We start from the raw sequence: 24195 nt of genomic DNA on the forward strand, positions 1-24195 counted from the left end.
GGAGGGAATTCCAGGGGTGGGACGGCACCAGCACTGCACCTGCACTTGCACAGTCTGACCTGGACTGACAGTCTCTGAAGGGCCTGGTCCAATTATTTCCCTCAGACTTGGTTTTCTCTGTTCTCTGCTGCAACACCTAGAAGTCAGACTTTGGTAGCCTGTGTTCAGCAGAAAGCAAGCCCCTAAATTCAGGACCTGAGAACTAATGCCAGGGGGCCTCTGTGGATAGACACAACCTTCAGCTCTCCATCTGATCGTTTGGATTCAAATCCAGCTCCACCACTTACTTGCTGATGATATTGGGCAAGTTAATTACCCGTACTGGGCTTCAATCATCTCATCTCTTAAATAGGTCTACTAATAGTATCTGTTTCATATCGTAGTAATTTGTGGGTTAAGTGAACATGTAAGACACTTAGAACTGTGACTAGCAAGAGTAAATAGTCATGTTGTTTATCATCACTAATAATCATCCCAAAGGGACCAGGACAGAGGTTGGGGAAAATAGTGGCTCCACATGTTCTTTTTTTTTTTTTTAATTTATTTGAGAGAGAGAGAGAGAGAGAGAGAGAGAGAGAGAGAGAGAGAGAGGAGAGAGAGAGAGAGAGAGAGAATTTTTTAATATTTATTTTTCAGTTTTCGGTGGACACAACATCTTTATTTGTATGTGGTGCTGAGGATCAAACCCAGAGCCGCGTGCATGCCTGGTGAACGCGCTACCGCTTGAGCACATCCCCAGCCAACATGTTCATTTTTAACCGCCCAAGTGCTCCTGATGCTGGCCACAGTGTAGGTGTGTGGTAAGGACACCGGCCAGAGTATGGGACCTTGCAGCCTGTGCTAAGGGGTTTGGGTCTAATGAGAACCAACGGGAGATGTTTAAAGACTTTAATTTTGCTGTGGAGGGTTCTTGGGGTCTTATTTAGGATGTGGCGATCTGAGAACTGAGGTTACCCTCAAAATACTGAGGCCCAGCTGTACAGGCCAGAACATGTACTGAGTCCTGAGGACAGGACTCTATGAGAGGAGACAATAATAAACACAGGACAAAAGGCTCTGAAGAATAACTTGGCTTTGAGAGGCAACAGACCCAGGTGAGTCCAGGTGTGTCACTCAAGAGCTCTCTGCTGCTCCTGAGCCTTTTAAACCTCAGTTCCCTCCCCTGAAAGGTGGAGTCTACCACCTGAGGATTAACCTGTGTGTGCAAAGCGCTTAGCATGCAGCAACCCAGGGCTGGACAAGTAGCTTATCTTGCTAATGCTTCTGTTGGGGAGTCTGAGAAGCAAACCTGGAGTGGTGAGGTCAGCAGTGTCCAGGAGGGAGAGGCTGAATGCGACAGGGGTAATCCAGGCACGCAAGGGAACAGAGACTTTTGAGACCCACCGTGCCTGGGTGAAATGTCCCTCAGCTCCGGGGCTGCGGTGGTAGCTCAGTGGTAGATAGATACCTTACAATTCCTAAACCTATCAGGACAGGAGCAGCCTCTGATAAAGTGCCTCAATTAGTTCATGCCTCCCAGGGAGGCTTCTCTACAGGGGCCAGTGGACCTTCACCAGAGGCACCTGCCTTCTGCCACTCACTCAGGCCAGCATGATGGCCACGTCATTGCCAAAGAACTGGCAAGAGGAACGTTTCTTCAGTGAGGTCTAAATGCCCATAATGTGGTCTCCTCCCTTCTCCGCAGTCTTCCCCGCTGGAGCCTGCCTCAGGGTTGCTCCTTCCCCTTGGCACGGTCACCCTCCCAGGCCCCCTTTTGGAAGGTTCTTTAGCACCACAGGCTGCAGTTGTCTTCTTGCTGCCAATTTCCTGGATCTACAAACATCGCGAGGCAGTCCAGCCTGGCTTTCCTGTCTCTGTCGGCAGCACACGGGCCACTGAACCCAGGCCAAAGTCCTCTTTCCCTCACCGCCCAATCCCAACAGCAGGCCGGTGACCCGGACTCTGAAGACACCCGTGTCCGTCCACACCCCTGCTTTCACAGCTCACCCAGCCATGTCACTGCCTCTCCAGCAACGGCTTCCCGACTCTGTCTGCTTCACACTCGCCCCTTGAGAGCCACCCTGCAGCGCTTGCTCGGCAGCACATACACTAAAACTGGAACGATTCAGAGGAAATTAGCTCGGCCCCTGCGCAGGGATGACATGCAAATTCGTGAAGTTAAAAAAAAAAAAAATCCATTCTGCACCCAGCTTGGTCACTTCACTCTTCCACTCCAAGGTGGCAGGTACCTCAATAAATCCCAAGCTGTCACGGGGGCCTCTGGCCTTCCCCACCCTCTTTCTGAGGAGCTCCTGCTCCCCTCCCGGCTTCCCAGCACCTGTTCCAGAGCCTTCCCGGGTCACTCCACCCACTCGGTACTGGCTTGCTTGCACACTGTCTCCTGACTCTCAGCACAGGGACCTGGACATCTTATTTTCTGTTGAGATCCAGAGGGCACCCAAGAGTACCAGGAAACGGTTGGTACTAGTGGAATGAATGGGTGAACCTGGCCCTGGAGGGGTGTTGCCTAATGTGTCCTTTACTTATTAACACATATGGGTCATAAGTCCTGGAGGGCAGGAGCTGCTCTTCCCGGACAGTGTGAACAACTCTGGCTAACCCACGAGTCCAGGAATAATGGCTTCTTCTATGGTGCTGTCAAGGCTGGAGAAACTGCTCATTTGACAGCTGTTTGACACATGGTTGTGCCTGGGGCGGAGGAGGGCTGGAGACTCCGGTCACCAGGGAGCTCACGGAAGGGAGTCCTGGGATGATGCAACAGGCCAGCAGTCCCTCCTCAGGTACACCTCTATGTATTCACAAACTCGCAATTTTGCCAAGAAAGTCAGCTGTTTTGGACATGTTCACACATCGGCTAACACTGCTATTGTGAAATCAGAGCCGTTTCCCCACTTGGCCTCCTTACTACGGAACCTACCTTCGCAAGCTGGAAATTCTGGACACTTTGATTTTCTCCTTTACCATTTGAGGATGGGATTGTGACACTGGATTCTGGTCAAGGACACATGAGAGCAAGTTTGCCAGGGACTTTTTATTTGTTTATTTTTAATGCTTTTTTGATGCTGAACTTGAACCCTGAGCTTGGCAGATGCTAAACAAGCACCCTACCCCTGAGCTACACCCCAGCCTGGTCAGGGACTTTCAAAAACACATTTTATAACTTACAAAATTTTTGTTTACTTTTTTTTTCTTTTGTGAATGTATATTTCATTTTTACCTATATGAACATTTCAACACATTGTAATTTCTGGGAATAATTTTCCTCTGGTTAAAAGAAGAGACCAAGGTAAACAGAAGTCCCCTGCCCCTGTCTCTCTGTGCCCTTGTCAGGTGAGGGCAGAGAGTTTGCGGTTGCTATGGAAACCTGGCCATCTTGATAAAGAGTCAAGGGGAGTTGACCCAAAGCCTGACATTGCCAGCTCACTGACCACCTGGCTAACGTGTCTGCCTCTGCATTCCTTTTATTTGAGAAGCATAAACTCCTATCTGATGGTTTTATTTAAGTATTTTATTACTCGTAGTCAAATGCATATTAGCTGCTATAGATCTTCTCAGTAAAATTTACTTTTCATAGTGGTTATTTCACACTTTGGGATCCTCCGATTTTTTTTTTTTTCAATTTGGTACCAGGGATTAAACCTTGGGCTCTTAAACACTGAGCCACTTCCCCAGCCCTTTTTTATTTTTTATTTTAAGACAGAGTCTCACTAAATTGCTTAGGGCCTTGCTAAGTTGCTGAGGCTGGCTTTGAAATTGCTGAGTGACTTTATTTTCAAGATCACTGGGGGCTGTCTTTGAAGAGCAAAATTTTCCAGTGGTTCAAATTCTTCATCAGAAACTAGCAGATTCTTCTATCCTGGGTATCCTCAAATAATAAAAATAACACAAACACCTTTTTAATTTCAGGATTGGGCAAAATCTCATGGGAGTCTGCTGAGGGCCATTACCAAGTAGGAAATTTCCTTGCCAGCGTACCCCATGTTAATTTCGCTGTTGACATTGCATGTTAGGTGACCCTGCCCAAGGACGAGGGTGGATCCAGGATTAGGGTGTATCCTGCAGTTTGAGGAAGTATCCCAATCCTTGGGTTTAAGGCGTTCCCGGTTTAAGACCTTGGATTTTAGGGAAGTTCGATGTTGAGGATTATTGCTGCTGGAATTAGGGCGTTCCTGCTGCCTGAGCTCTCATTGAGTTCTCGTGAGATTCAGAGAGGATTTTGGGAAAGAAAGCCTCGTGGAGTAGGTGAATTGGGTGGCAGCAGAACGGGGATTGCCCCAGAACGTGTGTGGAGGCCGGTGTGAGTTCGGGAAGAAAGAATTGCTGTTTGAATCTACAAAGCTGTGTGGTGGCTCGTGATTCAGTGTCCAGCCAAGACTGCGGCATTTGGTGGCCCGTACTCGGGATGTCTGAAGCTTGGGGGTAAGTGAATTTGCTCGCTCCTGAAGGAGAGCAAAAAAAAAAATGGGTGATAATTTCAAAAAACAATGTGTTCTTGTTTTGATTTATTTTGTTTTTATTTCAAGTTGCCTGTTCCTAGAACTTTCTCAGGCAAACTGGGGAAAATGGTTAACTCAAGGTTTGAAGTTGTTCGCCTCCGAGGAAGAGAAATTGTTAGAGGAAGGAGGCACCCCAGTAAGACCAAGAACAATAAGGGCATATGTTGATATAATACAAAAATGTAGCCCATGGCTTTTTAAAGAGGAGTTATTAAGTATATCAATGGGACCATCATGGTATCCTGTAGAAGGATTTTTCAACAAGAAAGAGATGGCTAGTTTTGTTTACTACATTTGTCTAAGATCTTGGTTACAGACATCTAATTAATTTACAAAGCTGAAGTGTTAAAATATCAACCACTAAATATGAAATCAAGTACTCTTTACTTATTAAGTTCCATAAGGTAATATATTTAAACATTATGTGTGTTTTCATAAATTGGTAAATAGAAAAAAGTTTAATATTGCTTTGGTCTGTGTCTTTGCTGAAACAAGGTTACTAAGTCTTAAGATTCTATCAGGTGTAATTTATATACAAAGAGTATAAGAAGTTTCAGTTGGGTTTCAATTAATTACAGTATTATAGTACCATAAAAAAAAAAACATGAAAGTATTTCATCTTATTAAATTGGAGTAATTTGTCTAAATCAGAAATTTAATAAGGGTTGTTTCAGAATGTGAATTTATATAAAGGGTTAATGGTTAAAAAAGAGATATAAAAAGATTCAAGATGTGGAAATATATTTTAATATAAAAGGTTAAAGGAAAGAAATGTTTCCAGATGAGATAATCTCTGTTTTAAAGTAAAAAGTTGAAAATGCCACTTAAAAAGATTTTGAGGAAACTAGACTTAATTTAAAAGCTTGAGAAAGGAAGAAAGAAGAGAAAGATATTTGTACATGGCAGATTGAGACAAAGCTTCTTAATGGAAAAAAAAAGCCTTTGGTTGAAGGGCAGCCATGTAAACTAACATTAAGCGATATAAACAGAATCTAAGCCTCGTTTAAAAGAGTAAAGCTGTAGGTGGTGAAAACGTACATTTAAAAGTACAGTATAGATGATAATTAGAAGGCTTTAAAAGGTTAAATTGAAGGTGGTCGAGATACCTTCATGGCGGAAAAAAGATTGCTTTACTCATCAAACTATTTAAATGTACTTATTAAACTATAAAGAGGGAGATGAGATAATCTTTGTGTGGTAAAGTAAAAAGTTGTAAAATGTCTAAATAAGTTGCAAAAGGCTTTAAAAGGTTAAGTTGAAGGTGGTTAAGATGCCTTCATGATGGATGGAAAAAAAAAAACCATGAAAATGGGAAGATAATAAGATAAAAGATATTTAGATAAAGAAGATTAAAAATTTGAAGTGAAAAACTTTAAAAACAGAAGTACAGAAAGGTAAAAAAAAAGAGAGAAGATGTAGAAAGATAAAAAAGATATAGGAAGATAAAAAAGATGTAGAAAGACAAGAATTTTAAACCCACAAAATAGGAAACAAAAGAAACCTAGGAGAGAAAAAAGCAACTAAGGGTAAATATAAAAACCTTAGAAGAAAACTAGAAGATAGAAATAAGATAGAAAATGGTTGAAAATATCAAGTAAAGGTATTTCAGATAGAAAATGCAAGAGGCTAAGACAACTATGGTTTAAAACCACATCAAAAAATTAAAAGGACTAAAATAATTCTAAAAACTAAGGCAGAATGCTTTTGATAGACTTAAATTTAAAAGGATCTTAAAGGGGTATATATCCCCCAAAGATAAACTTAAAATAACCCTTTTTACTCTAAACTTTTTAAATTTGGATTCATCAGGACTTAGTGCTGCGGAAAGACATATGTATCCGAAAAATGTACATAAGCCTAAGGTACTTTGGAAAGATGTACTAACAGGACAATGGAAAGGTCCTGATCCAGTTATTGTCTGGAATCGGGGTTCCGTCTGTGTTTTTCCGCAGGGAGAACAGCAGCCGATTTGGATTCCAGAGAGATTAACTAAAGCAATTTCTACAGAAAAAGAAGATGATTTGACTCAAATCCATAACAGCTGATATCCAGAGCTCCAGTTTGGCTATTCTTACATCTGCGACAGTGATTAACCATGGTGCTTTTTTCAATATCTATTTTATTATTGCATTTTTCCCACATCGTAAAGTTCTATTTTATTTTTGAGCTCATACAAACCTAGGTTAATGTTTTTCTGATCAGTTTTATTTTTTGACTGTGTTTTATTTTTTGACTGTGGAGTTTTTAAACATTGCAATGGAGATTTCACCTAGGTAAAACTACAAGGCCTTTATTGTCTTATGTGTTGTATGTTATGTGTGCACATTTCTGTTTTGTGTTGTATGTCTGTATGTGTGTATGTCCATATTTCATATATAAGGAGCGCTCATGAAAAAATGGATCCGAATTTTTTTTTTTATTCACGTGATTTAAATGCTTTAATTTTAATTAGGTAAACAGCTGTTAAGGATTGTTTTTAAAGGTGGTTAACAGATCTGTTTGCTTACTAATTTAAATTAGGTAAACAGCTGTTAAGGATTGTTTTTTAGGAGGTTAACAGATCTGTTTGTTTACTTTCACCTTTCCTTTTCATTATATTTAATAATTCTGTTCAGGATAATGTCTCTTTAGCATCATTGCCAGAATTCCCATCTCCATCCAAGTGCCGGTGAAGACTAAGATAAAACCAAACTACAGCTTCTATGATAGCCATCACAGTAACTGTATAAACTGATGCATCAATGAATATAACTCAACAAGTTATGCTCAATCAAGGACTCGATTTACTTTGGGAGGAAATGGACATATTGTTAGACTCCTCCGATTTGAACTGCCTGCAGAACTTGCCTGGACTATATATCAGTTGCATGCATTGTGAAATATCGTCTGGTGCAGCGAATTGTGGTACTGCTGGCATATCTTTGCTGATGGTGTCACCAGTGATGCAATTTCCTTGCCAGCGCACCCCATGTTAATTGTGGTAATGCTGGCATATCTTTGCTGATGGTGTCACCAGTGACGCAATTTTTCCAAAAGAGCCATCAATTGGCTTGGTGTCGTGGCATTTCTGTATCCTCCTCCCTTCTACTAGTGATGGTCTAAAATTTGGGGGCCAACAGAGGTGAGGCAAGAACCTCACCCCCCCACTGGCACCAAGGATATTTGGGGGCCAACAGAGGTGAGGCAAGAACCTCACCCCCCCACTGGTGCATAGGCCTTTCCACAAGCTTGGCTGAATGCTGGACCGGTAGTCAGTGACGGGTTGATCTGATTGCAGTGGATTCAACCTAAGACAGGAGGCTGACGCCTAAAGGTCAGTTTTCCCATGACGGGTAAGAACCATATGTTGAATTAGACAACCTACCAGGCACGGTCCTTAAGCCACATTGCTTGTTGTTTAATTAATCAGAAGGGGGGAGATGCTGAGGGCCATTACCAAGTAGGAAATTTCCTTGCCAGCGTACCCCATGTTAATTTCGCTGTTGACATTGCATGTTAGGTGACCCTGCCCAAGGACGAGGGTGGATCCAGGATTAGGGTGTATCCTGCAGTTTGAGGAAGTATCCCAATCCTTGGGTTTAAGGCGTTCCCGGTTTAAGACCTTGGATTTTAGGGAAGTTCGATGTTGAGGATTATTGCTGCTGGAATTAGGGCGTTCCTGCTGCCTGAGCTCTCATTGAGTTCTCGTGAGATTCAGAGAGGATTTTGGGAAAGAAAGCCTCGTGGAGTAGGTGAATTGGGTGGCAGCAGAACGGGGATTGCCCCAGAACGTGTGTGGAGGCCGGTGTGAGTTCGGGAAGAAAGAATTGCTGTTTGAATCTACAAAGCTGTGTGGTGGCTCGTGATTCAGTGTCCAGCCAAGACTGCGGCAGGAGTCCTTGGTAGTTCTTGAGAAGGGGTTGTTTTGAAGCCTAAGGGTTTGCTTATTTTTATGTGGTGCTAAGGATCAAACCCAGTGCATGCTGTAAGTGCTCTACCACTGAGCTGTACCCCCAACGCCAAACACTAAGAAAAACTCTCATGTCATGTGTATTTTGGGCAATTCTGCTTTCAAGAACTACAGTTAACAAGGTAATGATCTCTAAAGCTAGAAGCCAGGATTTTACAATCTTGGAGCTCATGAAGAATACTTTTCTTTTTTCCTTTGTTAATGGTACTGGGTGTTGAATCCAGGGGTGCTTTGCCACTGAGCTACATTCCCAGCTGTTTTTTTTTTTTTTAATTTTAAGACTCTTGCTAAATTGCCCAGGCTGGCCTTGAACTTGTGATTCTCCTACCTTGGCCTGGGGCCCAGTCACTGGGACTACAGGCCTGTGCCACCACACCCAGCTCATAAGGGATATTTTGAGTACACTCCTTTTCTGTTCCCTTCTCTAAGAAGAGCAACCTTGAAACTTTCAGTGGGAATTTGAAGTTTTAATTCCCTTTGGCTCACGTAATTGAATTAATGTTCTCAGATAGTTAACAATAGCACTGGCAGACAAGTTAGTTATATAGATGATGATGATGATGATTATTATTTTATTTTATTTTTTAGTTCTTGGCGGACACAACATCTTTGTATGTGGTGCTGAGGATTGAACCCGGGCCGCACATATTCCAGGCAAGCGCGCTACCGCTTGAGCCACATTCCCAGCCCTAGATGATTATTATTTAAAACAATATTTTGGCTGCATTTAAAGTGGGTCACTACTTAATCTTCTTTGTGTTTTAGAAACTAAGAATCCTGGAATGTGTCTGGAAAGGTGTTTTAAGTTTCCTAATGTGCTTTCCAACGCTGGGTAAACAAGCTGCATAAAATGTACTTAAAGTTACAGATGGACTGACTGTTTATTTTTATGTGGTGCTAAGGATCAAACCCAGTGCCTCACACATGCTAGACAAGTGCTCTGCCACTGAGCTACAGCTCCAGCCTCTATAAAATGTATTTTTAAAATGGTATTCTTGCTCAATACAGAGGCACAAAGAAATCTGACATCTGCTTGCAAAAGAGGCCCATGTTGTGATAACAAAAACATTCTAATAGGAAATAGAGTTGGAAAGCCAAGAGAAAGAACCCTGGCCCAGATGACACAGACCAGGTTGACACACTGAGGCCACCAGTTAGTGACACAACATGACAATTCTTTCCCCCACATTATCCATCTACTGTCAAGTGCACATCTTTAACCTTTTTTAATACAAAAAGATCACTGAAATTTTTTTGAATTTTGTTAAATACACCACTTAAATTATGAATGACAGCAAAGCTTTTTAATTAGTTTCTTACTTGAAAAATATTTAGACTGAAAAGTGTCAACAAAAATTTGCTTCCAAAATCAACAGACAATAGTATTGGAACAGTTTTGAGGTTATAAGAGGGAGGGAGTGTCGCTCTGTCTCAAAGTCCCCTGCGCAGCACTGAGCAGGGAAGAAAATGAAGATGTGAGGAATACGTCCTTTGCAGTGATGCTTTGATTTTGAGAGAGGGAATATTAATAACTATCAAGGTGACGCTTGTTCATAGCAAGCAGAAAAAAAAATCAACATGCACACAGTTGACTTCAGCCGGGTTTCAGTGGGCCACTATCCCACTTGCCAGAGGACTCCGATGTTGACATCACATGTCAGCACCTTTGCTCTGGGGTCTACCTCTGTATTAAAGATATATGCCATCTCTTGACATTACTACCGACTTCCTGTATTACTCAGAGAAACAGACCAATAGGGTGTGTATGTGTGTGTACATATGTCCATGTGTATGTTTATATGTAAACACCTGTGTGTATATCTGTTATATACATACATGCATGTATCCATCTATATAGATATGCCTAATTTACATATTCATACTGCAATGGTTTGTGTTCCCAGAAAAGTTCGTCTATAGGGAACTTAGTCCCCAGGTTGGTGGTATTGGAAGATGGTGTGGAAGGTCGTTAGGTCATTGGGAGCATGCTCATAGACGGTAATTCTCACGGGATTCCTTGGTAGTTCTTGAGAGGGGGTTGTTTTGAAGCCTGAGTTTGGCCCAGTCCTGAGCTTTTGCTTCTGGTTTGAGATATAAATATCATCACTTGCTCGCTGCACAAGGCTCCTGCATTGCTATCCACATCAGGGGTGGCCTACACCATACAGCCAGAGAGGGCTGTGTTGTTTGGACTTAGAACTTCCAAGACTGCAAGCTAAATAATCTCTTCTTCTTTTTCATAGGTAACCTGTATACCTGTATTTTGTATTTTGTTATGACATAAGTCTGATCAGTACACACACACACATGCACACACACACGATTGACTGAATGGTCGATTTTAAGGAATTGGCTCACACAATTGTGGGGCTCGCAAGTCTAACACTTGCAGAGCAGAGTGACAGGCAGCATGAGTGAGTCTGAGAAAGCCTGGAGGCAGACTTCTTCCTTCCTTGTGGGACCACAGTGATTTTTCTCTTTAGGTCTTCAGCTGATTGGATGAGGCCACCACGTTATGGAGAATAATCTGCTTTATTCCAAGTCCACTCATTGAAATGATAATCTCATCTAAGAAAAATATCTTCACTGAGACATTACACTGAAATCATGATTCACCCAAATTGGCACATAACATGAACTGTCACCTGTCCTAATATGGTGGATGAGACCCAGCTGATACTTCCCTTGTCTTCCCCTTCCTCCCAATACAGTGACAGCACCATAGCCAGAGTTTAGACCATTGTAACTGTAAATGTCATTCGATGCTGAGCCAAGAAGTGTACCATGACTGTTCCATGGGTGTTCGATGCTTTGCTTTTCTTCATTATTTTCACTGCTGACTCTTCTTTGAACCCGTCCCTAGGTCTTTCCTCTCCTTTTCCTCTTGTGGTTAAGGGCACAGGGGCAGGTGTCCCCCTCCTTGTTGCCTCTGGAGCGCCTCCTGCAGCCCGCCTGCTCTCCCTGGGCCTGCCAGATGGCTGGTGTCCTGGAGTTCCCTGGGCCTTTCCTGGGCGGGGCCCTGTTTGACTTCCTTATTCCTGGTTTACGCAGGAAGTAAGTGCTTTGCGTTTCTGAGAACATCCACATTCTGTCTTCACATTGGTTCATAGTCTGGCCCCACGTGCTCTTTCTGGAGTGCTGCTCTGTGGTATTAAAGCTTCCAGTGTTCCTGTTTGGGACATCAGTGACATCTTTATTCCTGACCCTTTACATGTTGATATTCTCTTTTGCTCTGAAGACACTTTTGGAATATTTCTTTACCCGAGGAATCCTGACACTCCACAATGGTGCACCTCGGGGCTGTTTTCACTTACTGTGCTGGGGCCACGGCCTCTACCTGGAAACATGCATCTTTAAGTTGATTTTTTTTCTTTTTTTCCCCATTGTTAGGGATTGAACCCAGGGGCGCTCTACCATTGAGCCACACACCACACCCAACCCTTTATAATTTTTTATTTGAAGACAGGGTCTCGCTAAGTTACCTAGGCTGGCCTGGAATGTGGGATCCTCCTGCCTCAGCCTCCCCAGTCTCTAGGATCACAGGTGTGCATCACCATGCCTGAATATATTTTCTTGAACAATTCTTCATCTCTGTACTTGTTAGATATCCGATTAATTGAATGCTAGATTTCCTGGATGGTTTCCCTAATTTTATCTGCTTCTCTCATTTTTTATCTTTTTGTTTTATTTTGGAGAAGACTCTTCTCGACTTTGTCTTCCAGCTTTCCACTAAATGTCAAATTATGGCTCCCATACTTTTAATTTTCAAGAGCACGGTTGGGGCCTCTGACTCACTACTGTCTTAGAACATTCTGTTCCTCCTTTATTACAGGCAATATTGTTTCAGCTATATGGGCATTTTCCTTTTGTTTTTATCTGAGGATTTTAATTTTAGTTTGTATTTCTTGTGGTGTTTCTTCTGTGCTATGGATTGCTGTTTCATCAGAATTCCTGCTTTTTTCTTTTTGGTTTGGTCTCTGTAGTGGTGCCTTCCCTCAGTGTCTCAAAGTGACTGGCTATTTGTTCACATATGAATGAGGCACAAAAAATTTGATGAGTAGCTCAGGTTTTGACTGTGAGTTTCACTGAACAAGCAACAGGTAGCAGCTAACCTTTTCTTTGGAGGACTCTTCAAATGTTAGTAATTATAGGTCTTTTCTCTGAGGTCATTTAGTTTTTCCAGAAGAGGGACCCCCAGTCTCTTCCTGGGAGAGAGGGTTGTGGGCAAGCCTAAGTGGGCCCCTCCACCTAGCACTTGAACTCAAGTCCTTCTTTTTCATCCTTCTGGCCATTTTGGGTGCCAGGGATCACATTTCCCACCATTATGATACAGATATGGGAATTTTGGCTGTTTTTTAATTTTTTATTTCTGTAATTGTAGATGGATTAGAAAGCCTTTATTTTATTTGTTTATTTTTCTGTGGTGCTGAGGATGGAACCCAGGGCCTCACATGTGCTAGGCAAGTGCCCCAGCCCCATTTTGGTTGTTTTTAACAGAGAACATCACCATCATCACACCCCTCACCACAAAGAACTTGAGTCCTACCACTGGGGTCCTTTCACTCTTGCTGCTTCCTGAGTCCCCAAGCCCTGACAGGTTATTCAACAAAAGCAATATCACATACCAGGGGGAGAAAAAGACATTATTTTATTAATTCAGGACTTGCTGTTGGCGGGAACATTACACATGGCCTTGTCACAGTTTACAGTCTGTCTGGCCCATGAACAAGGCCTCAGGAGCCTGAGGGCTAACAGTGAACTACCATAATTCAGACGCCCAGGTGCCACCCTTGGCTCCTGTGGTACCTGACATCATTGCATCACAGAGGTGGTGACATCTCCCAAACTATGCTGGTATAAGTCTGGCCAATGCCTTCTTCTTCTTCTTTTTAAATGCTTATTATTATTATTATTTTAGTTATAGGTGGACACAATATCTTTATTTTTATGTGGTACCAAGGATTGAACCCAGTGCCCCACGCATGGTAAGCAAGCGCTCTACCTCGGAGCCACAACCCCAGCCCTGGCCAATGCCCTCTTCTCAATTCTTTCGTAGGGTACTGCTCAGGGACAGTCTTCACCAAACACCTTGGTTCCCCTGCATCGGCTCCCAGTGGCTAAGGGAAAATCCACCCAAGCCAGTTTCCCTCAGAAGCACTGTTGTCCACTCCCTTGAGGACTCCCTCATGCTTGCCTTCCTAAGGTACAAACTGACCAGGACCTTCATCTGGTCATGGACCCTGTGACACATGCAGGATGGGTTTGGGACCATCAAGCCTGATAAGGTCCAGGGACCTATCAGTAACTACAGTTCCTGGGAACCACATGAGCCAGTAACCAAAACAATGTTCCTAACAAGATCACACAAAGTCTTGTTTAACCAGAGGGCTCCCACCGACAGGAAAGGGACTCAACAACTGGCAGCTCTGTCTGGCTGTAAAGTTCCACATCTGGTATTCTTTGGGCCCCTTTTGTCAAGCTTACCCTTGAGGTGGACACTTTTAAATGGGGCTCCAACACAAACAGCAGACTTTCCAGGTTATATAACAACACACAAAAAAATTAATGAGTCCCTCAGCTTTTGACTGTAAGTCTGGGGTCAATGGAGCCCACTGACTCTAAACTACAAGCCTAGGTGGCTCTAGCTCTTACAGATTGGAACAGGTGACCAGGTTGCATTGGCAACTTGAGTTGTAGACAAAAATTACCTGGGGCAGCCATCAGATAGACCACCCTCAAATGGCAACTCCTAACCTGCTACTGGGCCCAGCTATCAACAGGACCTGATCACTAAAGCACTAAAGGTGACCATGACCTAGGCTAAGTGAGTCCTCACTAGTAAACCAGGAAGGGCTCAACATTATTAAATAGACATGGCACACTCAGTCTAGGGCCCCCTGGGGCCCTGGGCTTGGCCAACTCCATACCACAGGAACTGCTTTACTGGGGGAGGCTAAACAGCCTCCACCAAGATAGGTTGACACCTATCTGGTAATCAAGTAGCGCCCCTGGTTCAAAGACTTCCCAGCTGATGGTACAGCTTGGTCCCTAGAGGGGTCCTTGAATGTCAAAGCTGGTAAGAACTACTGGGCTGCTGCAGCCATCCACCCCAAATGGCCATCATTTAACCAAGACTAAGAACATTGGCTGATGGGCTAAACTCCGTGTGTAACCATCAGTGACACAGGCTACTCTAACAGCCACAGTCTGCTATATAACTATAGGTGTGAGCTGTTAGAACTGGGCTAGCTATACGGTCTAGTACCTGGCAAATTAAAAACTGAACCACTAAAGGCTCCCCTGAATGGGGACAGGGCCTGTAACAATAGCTTGTGGACTAAAAAAAAAAAAAAAAAAAACAACAACAACAACAAAAAAAAACAACCAAACCAAAACTATTCATTACTCACATTACACCTGTAATAAGGAGTTATTTAAAAAGACAAATTGAAGAGCTAACCTAACTTGTGCTCAGCAAATTGCTGTGATTACCTGTTGGGCCCATCACAAAACAGAGCATGTAAGTCTCCCTCAGATACAGAAATGGTCCAAATCACAAGGACTCCCCCTAGAAAACACTAAAGCCCTCGATACAGCACAGTTGGGAGACTCCTGCCAACGTGTGCAGGCCATACTGTACGGACAGTCTGGCCCTGTCAGACTGCTGGTCCCGGTCACCGTGTGCAGTGGTGCCTCTTCGAAGGGGCCTTGTATTGCCATTCCAGTGGGTCATTGGGGCAGGGATGACCATTGTAGCTAAAAAAAAAAAAAAGACTCCTTGTTCAGATATCCAGAAGGATTCCAATCTGAGAAGACACCACATTCACAGCCCAAGCAATACCATGACAGATGAGCTCCTGTCCTGTAAGATTAAACTTTCAAGTTGCACCCCCACACCGATAAACAGGGTGATAAAACAGTGAAACCAACAACTATACAAAGACCATCAAGAAACCCCAACCTACCGAGGTACTCCTTAACTAAGCCACACAGACTTTAGACACCAGCCATCACACTCCAGCAGGAGAGAAATGTCAGACTGTGAACACGCTTTGAACTTGGAGAGGGTGAAGGACAGGGGGTTGCCCAACCAGGCTGCACCCAGAATCCCACCCTCAGTACACCCAGACTGTCTTTTTATTTTTTTCTCTCCCAGTCTAATGCACTTCCCCAGGGAGTTAGGGCTGCAGCTGTGTCACCAGAGGGTCCTTCCAATGCCATCTTGAGGCGTCTCCCTCCTGGAGGACCCAAAAAAAGTGGGGAAAGACAGAACATTGGTGCACAGTGTTCCACTGGTCATGCTCAGGACCCCTGACTCCTTAACACTGTGGATAACACTATGGATATGTTAAGCTCATTCCAGGTGTGGCTTTCCTATTCGGGAGGGATGACAGGGACTGACAATGGTGCAGTGGACTCCCAAGGAAATATCGGACAAGGGCATCTTTGTCTGGGGAGGTCTGTGGTGAGGGAGGCTGGTGGGAATGTTACCTTTTCCTCACTCTGCAGAGCCTGGCATGACAATACCCTGATAAGAACGAGCACAGCTGCGGTGACAGGAGGTCAACTCGAACAATGCTGGCTTTGTCATCCCAGGATGAAGTCCCTTGCATCCCACACTCCCATTCTCGTGGCCTGGCCAGGAGTCGTTGACCTGGAATTTCCTCCAGACCAGAAAGACTAACTCACTGGACAAGGTGGTGATGGACAGCAGAATGGCCCTCACTCCTCTGCTGGCAGAACAGCTGTTGCTGTGCGTGTGTCGGCAGTGCAGGGAGAGTGGAAGTGGAGCTGGAGAAGGCCTCACTAGGGGGAGGCTATCAGCTGTACACCTGCCCGGTCCCCAGACTCACTTTTTGACCTCTTTGGTTGGCTTAATCCAGGTATGTGGGAGGCTATCTTCTGATCATCCTCCTGCATCTGGTTCTCCTAGTGACACTGGTAAAATGCTATCTTAAAACGACAGGTAGGCCCTATCACCAAACTACAGTCACACAAGTTTTTCAGGCCCCTTCAGAACAGGCTGTGCCTCCATACTCGGGGTGAAAGATTGTCCTCCTGGATTTGATGTGCTCTATGAGCCATCCTAGTGTGTGTGCACGTACACATGGGAAAGACAATCACGCACAGCTTCCTGCCCTGCACGTCAGGACAGGCCTGGGGTCTGGAACTCTCCTTATCCAGAGTCCTACCACCTGTGCTGGGCATGTCTCCTGAGGACTAGTTTCCCTGTTTCAGACTCTCACACATCAGTGGCCTCAGTCTGGCCCTGCTCTTCTGTCTTCCAGAGGAGGAGCGTCCTTCCACGGTGGCACCAGTGGGGCGCTGCCAGCCCTGTGGTTTTGCTGTGCGTGGAGTGGAGCTGTTGGCCATGGGAGACTGAGGGAATGCGAGGGGTGGGATCTAATGTGCTCTCTCCCCTCTGGCTGTAGTACTCACCATGCCACTTAAGCCTGGCATGAATTTCTGTTCTGGGCGACCTACACTGGGCTCTTCCCTGGGAAGTGCTCACCTGCCTGTTCACTTGGCTGCATACCAGGCCACCCAAGGCATGGTGAACCAACCTCCATGCTTTGGACTTTTTCTGTGTGGCCGGGGCCTCCAATTTCTGAGCTCTCCTAGGCTTCCGTAGGGCACTGGCTTGTTTCTCCTCGGCATTCACCATGTAGTTCTCACTAATGTCAGTCTCGCTGAGGTAGGAGAGAAGAAATTTAAAAAACAGGCAGGGGCTGGTGTTGTGGCTCAGTGGTAGAGCACTTGCCTAGCATGCGTGAGGCACTGGGTTTGATCCTCAGCACCGCATAAAAATAAAGATATTGTGTCCACCTAAAACTAAAAAATAAATATTAATTCATAAGTTCTGCCAACTTTTCCAGGCTCTTCACTTCCTAAGGCCAGTCACTCTCAAATTCCTGGGAAACCTGTAAATCCATCCTGAGCACTGTTAATCAAGCCCCCAACAAGTAAGGAGAGATACAAACTCTCTAGTTCTCTCTCTAGATAGATACTGTGGACTGAACCCTTTGAGACAGGATCTTGCAACTTTCCCAGACTGCCTTGAATTTGCAATCCTCCTGATCAGGCCTCTGTGAGTCACTGGGACCACAGGTGTGCACCAGCTTGCCTGGCTAAGAGAGATGATATTTTGAGAAACCCATACTTTAGGGGACTGATCAGATAATAAGGACCACATCTGCCTGAGGATCCTGAGACTGACCAGCCATAGTCATCTTGAGATCAACAGACTGATATTCCTATATACCTCCCTATACCCTTGCCTCACCAACTCCTTTAAAAAAAAAAAGCTGGGTTCAATCCCTGGTACCAAACAAAAACAAAACAACAACAAAAAAAACCCCAAAAACAAACAAAACTGGAAACCCCCAAAACACCTCTCACCCTTGAGATGGCTCGCATTCTCCCTTGCATGTGTATCTAATCTTCTAAATAAACCTGTTTCTATGCCTCTGAATGTCCTGTGCTGAGGTTCCTTTCCTTCAGGTAAGCCAAGAACCTGATGGTCCTAAGTTGAAATCCTCTTCCAGGAGCTCCATGGACTCTGCTCTGGGGACCCTGTTCTCCCATGACATCACCATTCTCATCTGTTATGTCAAGGAGACACCTGTTCTCCGATGACATCACCATTCTTGTCTGTTATGTCAATTGCCAGCCTCCTATTTACCACTTCATATACTTTGATTAAAGATTACAGGTATCTCGTCTTTTTTCAAGATTTGATCATTACTATTGTGGCCTTAACACCAGCCACAGAATCTGGCACATAGTAGAAACATCTGTTCTGAGTTGGAGAATTAGAATCTGCTACCATTTGGGGTTAGTGGTTTTCTGAGAATTTCCTTACTGTGCACAGTCAGGTAAGGGTTACAGGTGTAGCAGCATGACCATCAGGAGGCATCTAGAATTTAGGCTAAAGTGTGGTTTGCTTCTTGTAATCTATTGGATCAGAGATGATTCATTGTTTTGCACATTTCTGTTTTTGGAAGTCTTTCATTCTTCTACACACCTGCCTCCATTCTCCTCCAAGCTCTTATTTCCAGAAATAAATTATACCCTCCACCACCTAGTCATCAGTTGGCTGCTCTTCTTTGTGGCCCACTTAATTGTGCAGGACTTTTCCACACGTTATTTTGGAAGGGTGAATAAAATTCAAGTCTCTGTCAGAAATGGCATTTGCCATGAATTAGAAAAAGCCCATTAATGTTCAAAACAAAGTAATAAACTGGGTACAGTGGGGCATGCCTCAGCTAGTTGAGAGGCTGAGGCAGGATCGAATGAACTCGATTCAAGGCCAGCGGGACAACACAGAGAAACTCCATCTCAAAAAAACCCAAACACAAAGTTGTAAGTTACCAGGGAACTGTCTCCTGCCCTTTCAGAAGATATTCTCCAACTCTGTGTTTGCTTCCTTTGCAGCACATGTTACAGTCGTCATGCACTGTTTTTTAAATTATTTTTATATTTTGCAAGGCTTGGGATAGAACCCAGGGCCTCACACATGGGAGGCAAACACCACTGAGCTATACCTCCAGCCTCTTTTGAGTTATTTTTCAATGATTTTCTTTCAATAGACTCCAAGCTCCATGAAATCAAGGACCATCCATGCCTGTCCCCTTTGCAATCTACCTAGCACTCAGCAAACACAGGGCCAAGAATACCAAAATGGTGCAAAATAGCAATCTGTGGAATAAGTGATCACTTTTCAAAGTCCCCTGAGATTTGTAATGGTGCCATGTACAAAGCATGAATAGCTTACCCAATCTTATTGCCCGAGCCTGAGTGCCCTGCAACCCAATGAGAAATAAGCAAGAACTGAATAGTCTGAGAACTCCTTTTCTGAATTTGGCTTCTGAGTGGAAAAATGGACACCTGACATGAAACTAACTTATAAATCAGTTTATTTACAGATTTTCTTTTCTTAAAGTACATTTTAGTTAACAAATCTATTTACACAGGTTTACATGGGAATTTGTCCCAGTTATTTTACAGGTCATACTTACAAACCACACCCCAAGTCTTCTGTGCAGAGCTGCACTGGATGTGACTATTGGCTGGAAATGCCTGATGACAGGCGATTTACACGTACACAGTAAACGGGTTTATTTTTCATGTCTGCACAGTACAGTACACACAAGGAGGCCAAGCCTCCCAGAAAATGCTTTGCAATGTGTTTACCAAGAAGGCTTTGCAAAGTCCAGAAGGAAAAGCTATTAAACATAGGTTAATTAAAATGACAGTACCTCCTTTACATCAGTTTACATTTTTTCTTCACATTTTTATAATACAAAGATATTTTATTGAATTGCTGCACAACCAGTTTAAGATGGTTTGTAAACATGTAAATTCCTACAATTTGCATTAAACATCATTGTAGTTTCTATCGCTTGCTCTTTGAATTAATGTTTTATTCACTAGTATTTTTAAGGTAGTAAAAGGAAGATGTAAGTTTGAATTTCTTGCAGAAAAGTTATGAGTCTCTAACGCTGTGCTACAGAAATTCTTTTGCGAGTACACACTTTATTCAAGTATTGCAAAAAGCTAAGGCCACTTTTTTTCAAGACAAGAAAGTGAACAAAATTGTTATTTTTTATCAATAGGCCACAACACTCTGATGAGCAAGGAAATCTCTTTTGAAAGATAATTTCTCAGAGACCTGTAGTCACAGAAGGAATTTTCTTTTCTTTTAGGAAAAAGAAAAACAAATTACCTTCCTTATTAACTACTTTTGAGCTCTTCCCACTTTTCCCTAGAGTAAAAATTCCTGTTTAGACCTGAAGAGGGAATCTATACCCTGTACTTATTTAACCCAGAGTCAACTGCTCTGGAGAGCACAAATTGTTTTGGACTCAGAAGTAAATCTGAAGCCTACATGTTGGTTTACTACTAAATTCTGATAGTGCTATTCTAAAAGATATTACTGCTGATGCAAAGATCTTTTTCTTAGAGGAATTATGAAGACTGAAAAGAGGATGGGGTGTGGGGATAAGGAGCAAAGATTAGAAAGAGGGACTCTTTAGGTTCTTGGTTAAGAGGCAGAGTTTGATTAAAAAGATCCCAGTGCGGAATGAGTGGCTGGGTATCCATGTTTACCATTCCTAACGATAAACCTACTTCAATTAGATCCAAGTAGTTAAAATAATCAGAAATCTGTTAATTATAAATTCCTTTGTTTCTGCTCCCAAACTATGGATGATCATTTCTAACAACGAGTAAGACTCTCCTGCCCCTCTCTGGAGCCCTGGACTCTGGGTGGCAGAGACAGCTGGCAGAGAGCAGGACGCCACTGCTGTATTCTTGGCAGCCTTTCCTCCGGGGCTCTGAGTCCAGATCCCTGCCGCCATGAACTTACAGCAGCACTCTTTTCCTTTCCTGGAGTCATAATGTCATAAAGAGTAAAGATAAATTTTCTTATTAAAAACTGACTTTAGGTCCAAATAATGAAGATGTAGAAAAACAACTAGATTCCTATTATAGTACTTTGATATTCATTTATAAAAATTTTACAGCAGCTGTAAAGTTTCAGTATTATAAGGACAATGTGATCCTACAAACAGCCAAAGGATGCTGATATGATGTTTTTGCCGCCAAGTAACCAAAGTGGAAAGAAATGTCTTTGCTTTTCCTTGGCCACATGAAAATAATATTTCCACACTACTGGTTAATAACCCCGAGAAACCTTTGTTTCTCTTAGTCAATTTGCTCATTATGGCTACAAGACTACAGCTCAACATCAAAGGCACAGAAGAAATGCTGTTAATACATTAATCTGAGCATTTCCCCAGGCCCAATCACAATATTTCAGTGCTTTCCTTATTTGTCAAGAGCTATCACACCAGTCATTGTGCAAAATGCAAATATTCCAATGATTACTTCAGGAAGTTTCTTGTAATGACAGGGTGAAACTGAAGATGAACGGACGTGTGCATAGTGAGACACTTAAGACACAAAGGCAAGTGTGGAGGAAAGATGCAGAAATGAATAAACGTGCACACTTAAAATATCATACCATCTTTGGGGTTTTTCTAACACATTTTGAAGCTATAACATTCCAGGATATTTGTAACTATGAATCCAGTGGATGTCTTATATCATGCTTCTAATCAGGACCTTCAAGGTTAAGGCATTTACATTCACGCCTAAGATTATCCACATTCTTCTAGATTACGTGAAGAGGAAGGGGATTGATTCAGAGGAACCAGGCAGAAAGGCAGGTACTGAGGTCCCAGGAGAGCATCTTCTATGCTCGAACGTAGCAGCTGGAGTCTAGATTTGTTTCAGATACAGGTAATAGTTGTGAGAAGCAATGCTGCAAGAGAGGCAGAATTAAATTTTACAGTGTCTTTAAATCATTTATCCCATTCCAGCTACTGAAGGTGATCTTAGGAAAGCTCATCTTCTTTTCACTGAATTTAACTGACCTCTTCCATGTGTGTTTGGGTTTGTTAAAACCATAGGTTTCCTGTACAAAGACTATGAATCATAGAAGCTTCAAGATGGAGGTTTAACTATTACAAGAAGAATCTTTCACTTCTGAATAGGGACGCGCGTTTTCAACTTAATAATTTATCTTAAAATAAATTAAAAAAAAAAGTTCCATGGAGCAAAACAAGCACACAAACTACAGACAATATCTTTTTGTCTTTGGTGCACACACTCATTTCCTAAATCATTCAAGTAACAGCGTCTCTGACTTCTTGGGAAGAGATGGGAGTTGAAAGTTTGAAGGCCAAAATGAATTATTTCCACTTTTGCCATGCCTGGATGCCTGAGATGGTCCTGAGTATCTGATTCTGGGAGCAGCTGGTAGAGGTTCAGGACGAGTAAGAAAAGTGCAGGGGTAAGAAAAGGGGCAGAGGAACCAGCCCTGCAGAAGTCCTTTAAGCCAGTCTTCAGTGGGGCATTTCTGTTTTCATGTCCAGACAGGAAAAATAAGTGTAACGCAAAGGTTTACAGTTCTTTAGGTGGTGCTCAGAAAGCAAGGCTACCATTTATTCTGTTAACTTCACAGTCCGCTTGGTGCTGCTCAATTGCGACAATGGAAGAAAATGGTCTTCAAAAAGCAATGGAATAAACTCCAGAATGTGAAATAGGCAGACCCTAAACATGCCTATTTTAGAAGTGGTTAAGAGTTTAATACTGTTTAATACTATAATGTCCATTTATGACTTTCATGGTATAGAACAGGATTACATTTCAAAAATAATATGACGAATTGATCTATGTATCTTGCTTGCCTGACTTCAGACTCAAGAAGTGACACCCTTGTCTAAGCTCAGAGGTGCTTCTGGTGTTCTCAGCCCTCTTCTGAGATCTAGGAAGGGTGTTAACAAGAAGTGTACGGTTATACTGTGTCTCAACATCAGGAGTGTGACCCTGCCCATCAAAAATAACCAAGTAATCCAGTGGACAGTCTCTAAAGGCAAAGGCTGTAATACCAGATATACTGCATTGTCTCATGAGTTCTAAAACAGCAGTCCATAAGAACAGGTGCAAGGTCCGGAAGCACTCTTGCTATGATGGAGATGGGGTGTCTAACAGGAGGCAGAAAGGCCCAGGACTCATGTTAGCACTCAGTGTTCAATTTATTTGCAAGAGGTCACACAAGTAGCATTCTCCCCTGTTTTTCACTGATCTGATTCAGAACATCAATAGTATCTTTGATCAAGGTCTCAAAGATCCCATCGGCCAGCTGCATCTTCACACACAACTCGTCCTCATCATAGTTCACCCACTGTGCCTCCTCTTCATGGAGCTCCTGTACCTAGAGTTTAGAAGACAAAGAAGGTGGAAAATTCTGGTCACACAAAAGCTAGGAAATTAATTTTGTTCGCTGACTTTGTAGTCCCATCCATGAGAAATAAGAGAAAAATGGTAATTCATATGATGTTGTCAATATTCCTTTTAAAACTGCAAAGAGCTTGAAAAACTCAACTGAAGAATAAAATAAAAATGGCTTCAAAACTACATTTCAATTTGTCAATATTCCTGTATTTTGTAGATATTATAGGTTATAAGGAAGTTGTCTATGCTAACACAAAGGAATATGCATAGGAATTTAAAGGAAGAGAAACGTTAGATATAAGAAATTTATAATTATAATATGCATATCCAAAACCAATACTGCATGATTCTAAATTAATAATATTTAATTTCCATTACTGTATTTTAAAAATGTAATCCTGCTTGAGCTTATTTAAAAAAAACCACTGTTATAGTGCTTGTTTTAACACATTTTTAAAAAAATGACTTTACAAAAAGAAACATGTTAGACTTCTATAAATAATGACGTTGTAAGTGAGATGGAGGCCAGGTACAAAGTAATGGCAAACCTTGATCTAGTCACAAATTCAGCAAAGTTAACTGCTGTGACAGGGGTTCTAACCAGAAGTCTAACCAAGCTGCCAAGTGACAACAAGATCTTGGTTTGTCCTGATCATAGTTTCATCTCAAAAAAGGCAGTGTGGGGCTAGTACTCTGGTTTCATTATATGAAAATGAGAAGACTTGGGAGAAACAGACAACATCATCCTGAGGTGGGTGGGGGGGAGAGAGAGAGAGAGAGAGAGAGGAGGGCGGGGGGGGGGGGAGGGAGGGGGAGGGGGGGAGAGGGAGGAGAGAATGCATTGTCCAACATCTACTCTTAGCTGGGGTTGACAAATATATTTCAAGGTGGCTGTCATATTCCTTCTCTTTGAAGATGGTGTTGGAAGAATATGTAAACATTCAGTCCTCT

At 42.9% G+C, this 24195-nt stretch overlaps 1 protein-coding gene and 1 long non-coding RNA gene across 12 annotated transcripts in view; one reads left to right on the top strand and one right to left on the bottom strand.

Annotated features, from left to right (window-relative positions):
• LOC308650944 overlaps positions 1–24195 on the top strand; it is a 902096-nt gene that overhangs the window by 827805 nt on the left and 50096 nt on the right. The gene's annotated exons all lie outside the window — the stretch shown is intronic.
• The window catches only part of CEP350 (centrosomal protein 350), a 170072-nt gene continuing 165227 nt past the window's right edge, over positions 19351–24195 (bottom strand). For all 11 annotated transcript variants that reach the window (XM_081297495.1, XM_081297494.1, XM_081297503.1 and 8 more), the window contains one exon: positions 19351–23224. In XM_081297495.1, coding sequence (XP_081153621.1) covers positions 23060–23224 — 165 coding nt within the window. In that variant the 3' untranslated portion in view covers positions 19351–23059. The remainder of the gene's footprint in view (positions 23225–24195) is intronic.

The sequence above is a fragment of the Spermophilus citellus genome, assembly GCF_964194105.1.
Source record: "Spermophilus citellus genome assembly, chromosome: 6".
NCBI lineage: Eukaryota > Metazoa > Chordata > Mammalia > Rodentia > Sciuridae > Spermophilus > Spermophilus citellus.